Source organism: Sinocyclocheilus grahami, unplaced genomic scaffold, assembly GCF_001515645.1.
Source record: "Sinocyclocheilus grahami isolate Dianchi unplaced genomic scaffold, SAMN03320097.WGS_v1.1 scaffold324.1, whole genome shotgun sequence".
Lineage (NCBI taxonomy): Eukaryota > Metazoa > Chordata > Actinopteri > Cypriniformes > Cyprinidae > Sinocyclocheilus > Sinocyclocheilus grahami.
In genome coordinates this window covers 1,587,640-1,594,877 of record NW_015505503.1, presented here as the reverse complement: position 1 = coordinate 1,594,877, position 7,238 = coordinate 1,587,640, and the positions used below count along the sequence as shown (strand labels likewise).

At 37.6% G+C, this 7,238-nt stretch overlaps 1 protein-coding gene across 1 annotated transcript in view; it reads right to left on the bottom strand.

The window, feature by feature from the left end:
* Positions 1-7,238, bottom strand: part of LOC107602294 (rap guanine nucleotide exchange factor 4) — a 34,780-nt gene continuing 27,542 nt past the window's right edge. Inside the window, exon 5 of the mRNA XM_016294755.1 lies at positions 1-111. Coding sequence (XP_016150241.1) covers positions 1-111 — 111 coding nt within the window. The remainder of the gene's footprint in view (positions 112-7,238) is intronic.

Genomic DNA, 7,238 nt, shown 5'->3' with positions numbered 1-7,238 from the left:
TCACTGTTGGGCGAACAAAGACAAGTGTTTGTACTTACTGTCAGTATTTGGGCCGCTCTCCATAACACCGTAGGGAGGGACCAGCAGACCAGCCATGCACTGACGATAATTCTGAAAGATACAAACACTCCAGTCACATACGAGAGGTGGCACAAAGACATCGAAAATAAATGAATAAATTACTTGAAATAGTTAAACAATGTCAACATGAAACTCAATTTGACCCAAAGTACTTAGTACGTGTTCCTGGTCTTTTCGTACAAACTTCATCAGTTATTGCAAAGAAAAACACGTTTGTTTTCTCGGTTTTTCATCAAAACTTTCCTTTATATCTGGTCACTTTTTTCAACTCTTTTCTGCTAATCACTTGCTATATAGAGACATTTCTCATGATCCAATCATCTCCTGGTGGATAAAATCAAGTCCTGCCCTACATTTCTGGTTGTAAATCCTGTTTCACTTGGAAATGCATCAGAATGTGGAGGTAAATGGGTTGTGAACAACATTTCTTATGAGTAGAAGAGTTGGTCATATATGAATAATAGTCGCAGACACGCACAAACACACACACACACACACACACACACACACACACACAATCACACTTGCTCAGTGATGTAAAAACTATAAGAGACATAACTAACAGCATGAGTTTTGAGTAACGGTACACATAATACACACATGAAAACCACCATAAACCTGGTCCCCCAACTGAGTCTGCTTCCTCACAAGGTTTTTCTCGCCTAAACATCCCATGAAATTTCTTGCCATAGTCGCCTAAAATCTAGTTTAGCTTTAGAGCTGCAGCCCAGAACGATGGACTCATCCGAGCACAAATAAGAAAAGCAGTTTGAGAGGAAGAGTTTGGAGAGTCGTCTGTAATCTCTTTAATCAGGTCTGACTGCAGATCAGAAAGGATTATGCTGGATTAAATCAATATTTCTGAACCAAAGATCAGACGGCACACACAGGTCACACACATATGCACATTACTGACACAGAGCTCCTGATGTACAGTACACATCAAATATTATCACAGGTACCAGCTCTATATACCAGTAGTCTTTATGCACACTATATGCAATGCATTCATGCCTTAAAATAAACGTTAACTTCACGGTGTTAAAGATAGTAGACTTTAGCATACTTTTCAATAGAGTGCCTATTACAAAAAACAATACAATTTAAAAGAATATTCTTAAGTGTATCTTAAGTAAGAATATTCATTTTTGGACACTTAATTACATGTTAATGAAAATGCATTTAAATGTATATTAAGTGCAGTATATTTTTGATCCACTTGGGTAGGACTTAAGTACATTTATATTTGTAATGTGATAATTACTTCTGTTGTCTTTACTAAGTGTAGTACTGAATACGGACTATAGCATTAATAGTAAACTAAAATCTACTTTTATGTCATTTCTATTGAATATTTTATGCCATGTATTTAAGTATATTTGTAATTACACATTTCAAATGATGAAGATGCAATTTAGCATATTTAATATACACAGTATATATATATTAGTGCTGTCAAACGATTAATCGCTATTAATCACATCGAAAATAAAAGTTTTTGTTTACATAATATGTGTGTGTGTCCTGTGTATATTTATTATGTATATATAAATGCACACACATTCATTATATATGTTTTAAATATGTACATGCATATACATTTATATATTAATATTATTATATTTTATATTATATTATATATAAATATGTTGAATATAAACATAACATATTTTTCTTAAATATCTTTTTTTATTTTTTTTGGGAGAGGATTTCATTTTGTCATGTTTCCAGCTTTCTAGTATAGCAAGTTATTAAGAAATATTAATATTTGTTTGTTTGTTTCCTTTCTTAAATACTTTTTTCTTAAAAAAAAAAGTTTCGAAAAAAAGGATGATAATAAGAGAGCACACCGTTACTCGACATTTCCATTAACATCTTTAACTTGACATCAAATTATAGACAGACGGACAGATGGAAAGATAGTGCCGTTGGGCAAGGCACTTAACCTTGGATTTCTCTGGAGGAGAGCACTAGTATACTTTATGTTGCTTTGGACAAAAGCATCTGCTAATTATAGACACACGAGAGAGATTAGTGCCCATTTAGTGTTTGGCAAAAGAGTAGAAAGTCCATCCAAAGTGTCATCCATAATAGGTTTAAGACCTCAACACATGCAGAGGTTTCGCACATCCCCAAAGACCGTATTCAATATGTCAATAAATTTAATTAACATCTGTTCTGATCCATCAAACCTAATACAGAACTGAAGACGTTTTACATCACTGTCTCTTTATAAAGGATTCAGAGTTGAGAACATGCAATAAAACACAGTTGATAAATATCATTATATAGACAGAACAAGCTGATAGTATCACTCTCAAAGCTGAATGTTTTATTAACAGGAGGTGCCAATAAATGAAGCTCAGTGACTAATGACACAGAGGCGGCCTGAGCCATTAACCAAGACACCTGGGACAGTTAATGTGGCCTTTCTGTGGCTCAGATGTGAGTGTCTGGCTCTCTGGGGAGTGGAGTCTCTCTGAGAGAGGACAAGTCATTATCTCTGACTGATGCATCCCATAAATCACACAAACCCAGCCTAATATGTCATATGTCTATCGATAAATGACACAACACTGAACACAGCAGTCAGAGAGTGAGTGTGCATATGGGGTTAGTTCTAGAGCCTGACCGATATATCGTTTTGCCGATATGAGCCTGTCGCTGATATATCAGTATCGCCGAATATGCCGCCGATATGAAATTTTTTTTACAGAACATATAACGCAGATAAAATGCTTGAAATGGTGTAATTACTTAGTTTGTCCAGCAGAGCGTGATCCATTGTTTGCTACTGGCGACCTGGATGAAACGCTTTAATGGAAAACCATTGAAACTTTGAACGGCCATTTCTCCGTAACGGCGCAGTGAATCCGTACCAAATTCCACACCAAATTCCAGTTCGAGGAACCCTCTCAAACGCGAATCGAGTGTACGTCTAGAGGCCTGCTTTCGAATGAGACCACCCCCGCGTCGATAGCCCCCGGGGTTCGGGAGTTACGGGTGGTTAAATTCGCGGTCCGGCGCCAACCGATCAAGCGATCCCAGGGTGGCGTTCGAAAGGGCTCCTTGAGCTGAAGGGATGCCCCAAATTTGGTGGAGATCCACCGGCGCGTTCGCGAGATAGCGACACCAGTCAACACTTTCACTTCAGTAAGGAGGTCTCTTGTTCAGGCAGCAGCATTCAAGCATTGTCTTATTCAAGTAAGTAAGTAAGTAAGTGCCCTGCGAAGTGAACTTCACATGATATTCCGCCATGATTCCAGTTCCAAGGGAACGCACACGTTACATTCAAAGGGCATTAAAGTGTGCGAGACGTGAATTTATATTGTATTTATTTACAGAGGTATATTATGTCACACTTCTCTAGTAAGTTTTGTCTGTGTGTGAAGATAGTAGCGCAAATCCGTGAATGAATGTTCTGAAGTGAAATAAACTTCAATGGAATAAAGTTGAATGGAACTGAATTGAATTAAAGTTGAATAAACTTAAACTTTACTGTTCAGTGCACTGATGTCAGACTCATTTTGGATAATAAAGTTTATTGTTAAATTGTTAAATGCCCTGCCTCCATTACGTATCTCTGTCACGTCATTATAAGTGTTTACCACCACATTTGAGTGATCATTGCAAAAAATGTGTTTATGTATATATATTCTGTTTATATATACTGTATATATATATAAATAGTACCAGTCAAATGTTTGGACCCTTGAATGGGAAAGTGTCCAAACTTTTGTGAGGTATACCTATGATGAAAATTACAGGCCTCTCTCATCTTTTTAAGTGGGAGAACTTGCACAATTGGTGGCTGACTAAATACTTTTTTGCCCCACTGTATGTACTATTACATATGCAAAGAATATATCGATATCGGCCTTTTTTTTTACTCCCTAATATCGGTATCGGCCCCAAAAAAACCCATATCAGTCGGGCTCTAGTTAGTTCACCCAAAAAATGTTCAAACCCACATGATTTACTTTCTTCCACGAGTCAGATTTTTTCTATGAACTGCATGAGATCGTTCACAAAGCCAGTCTGAATGATTCAGTCATCATCTGGACTAATCCAAGCCTCGAGTTCGAATCACTACCTGAATGATCCGTTACAACTCACTAGAGTGGAAGGTTATCAGTGATCAGAGAAAAGATTTGAACTACATTTCTTGCATAGAAAGAAAAAACAACTACCAATCTTCAAAACCACAGTCTTCAAAATTCTCATTTAGTGTTGATCATCTGGGATTGGGTTTACATTTACACATTTGACAGAAGCTTGCATACATAGCTACACATTTTTAATTAGTTTTTGCTTTCCCAGGGAGTTGAGCCCATGGTGTTGGTAGCACTCTGCTGTTTGAGCTACAGGAAGGTAATCCATATATGTCAGGAGTGCTGTAAAGGATCCACGTGCAAAGGCAGTCCGTTAGAATCAGTCTCTTTATTGAAGACACAAAACAAGGCAGTCTGTCGTACGATGACACAGAACTTGATGAAACAACGAAACACAAATCGACCGGGGATGGTCTGGTTCTGAGGACTCCCGTCTTGGAGAAAGAGAGCTCGTATGGGCTGGGCTCACTGGAAGCAGCCACCGGGCACCGAGAACACTAAGACGAGCACAGCACACTAAGCAAGACAAGACATGGTCAGAACTCTGATAATATCGCCATGAAGGGCCAAACAATACCGTATGCATGTCACACAATAATCCGACAGAGAACAGTGAACCCAACCACTAGAAATAGAGTGACTAATAGATCAGAGTGGAAACAGGTGTCCCCACAAAGTAGCACACACGCTGATTGTGATGACAAACAGGTGGAGATGAGAGCTAGAATGAGCATGGGTGTGCATGATAGAGTATGTATGTGTGAGTGAGAGAGAAAGAGAAGCAAACCCAGCTCATGACAATATATGTCTCACAGATTGACATGAGTAATAAATTATTACAGATTTTCATGCAACAATATTCAGACATGTCAAATTTTGCCTTCAGAGACTAAATGCGTCTTGAGGCCAGTGTACATTCAGTCTTCTGAAATGTTATGTACTGTATGGCAATTAGTGTAAATATAATGTGACATGTCAAACCATAATAAGCAATCCTTTGTAAAAATGAAGTGCACTTAATTTCATAGAAAGTACACCCTTTGTGTACTTCAAAACTTAAAAGTATATATTTTTTTTACAAAAACTGTACTTGCTGATAATTATATTAGTTACATAAAAGGCAGCTTAAGTATACCCAAAGTTTTAAAAATGTTTAACATATGCACTATGTAATAATGTCAAATTAAAAGTATTAACTATGTAAAACTATGTAAAATACATGATTATAAGTTTATGTAGGGTGTTAGATATTACATTTTAATAAGTATGATAATTTGCAAGTTCATCATTACAAATATATTTATTTATAAATATATTTAAATACATGACATACAAGTTGCAATAGAAATGTTTACCATACACTCTTAAAAATAAAGGTGCTTCACGATGCCATAGAATTGTTACAGAACTGCTCAGAGACTGAGTGAGGATCCAAATGCAGTGTTCATTAGGAAAGTCCAGAATCAAAAATTAGACAGCAGGCAATGGTCAACACACAGGCAGCATGTGTTGACACGCTCAGAGATGCAGTGTAACACTTAGAAGACTTCACAAAGAATGACAAACTAAACCAGACTTATATAGGGTGAGCAGACAGGGTAAATGAGACACAGGTGCAAAGAGTGAGTGTTGATGAGTCCGGGCAAAGGATTATGGGAAATTAAGTTTCGGGATGGGGTGCCCTCTAGCGAAGCTCACGGGCACTCCAGCTAGAGATCATGACAAGAATAACCTTTTTTGTCTAAATGATTCCATAAAGAACCTTTAACACCTCAAGAACCTTTCTGTTTCACAAAAGGTTCTTTGTGGCGAACTAAGGTTCTTCAGTTTATAAAAAGGTAAGAAAGAGATGCTTCTTTAAGAACCTTTGACTGAATGGTTCTTTGTGGAACCAAAAATGGTTCCTCTGTGGCATCGCTGTGAAGAACCTTTTAAGCACCTTTAAGACAACTGAAGTAATTGCGAGGTAATTATGTACTTAAGTGAGTCAAAAAGTATTCTAAACTCTAGATAAGCACATTTAACATACATTTAAACAATAATACATTTCCATTTATTTGCAATTAACGTGCAGTTAAGTGTGTGAAAACATTCAGTTCAGTTTGTACTTAAAGGGTTAGTTCACCCAAAAATGAAAATTAGGCTGCGTTTTACTCACCCCCGAGGCATCCTAGGTGTATATGACTTTCTTCTTTCAGGCGAATCCAGTCGGAGTTATATTAAAAATGGTCTTTGATCTTTCAAGCTGTTTAATGCCACTCAGCGGGAGTTGCATTGCTTCAGTCCAAAAGAAGTTAAATAAAAATCGCCCATCCATAAAAAAAGTGTCTCACACGGCTCCGGGGGGTGAACAAAGGCCTTCTGTAGCGAATCGATGCATTTTTGTAAGAAAAATATCCATATTCAAAACATAATAATCACTTTAATGTAGCTTGCGCTCACTGTTGTACACTGGAAGCAACTCCGGGCGGATGACGTATGAGTTCAGCGCTGCGCATGCGCAGGTGAGTCTCCTGAAAACCATGTTTGTTAACAGGAGCAAAGGAAGCAAAGTTTCCTTACTTTAGCAAAGGAAAACCAGTCTCCTCTTGGCTTATATCGAAATCCTCCGACATTCTTCTTTACAAATCCTCGTTTTGTACTTCTAATTAGTGACCGTTGTTTTGTTTTGATCTTTTGACTTCTGAGCGACACATGTGCAACGCCGACCTCATACATCATCTGCCTGGAACTGCTTCCGTGTACAACAGTGAGCGCAAACTAGATTAAAGTGATTATTACATTTTAATATGGATATTTTTCTTACAAAAACACATCGATTCGCTATAGGAGGCCTTTGTTCACCCCCCGGAGCCGTGTGAGACACTTCATTTATGGATGGGCAATTTTTATTTAAGTTATTTGGGACGGATGCATGCAACACCCGCTGACTCCCATTAAACAGCTTGAAAGATCAAAGACAATTTTTAATATAACTCCGACTGGATTCGTCTGAAAGAAGAAAGACATATACACCTAAGATGACTTGAGGGTGAGTAATTTATG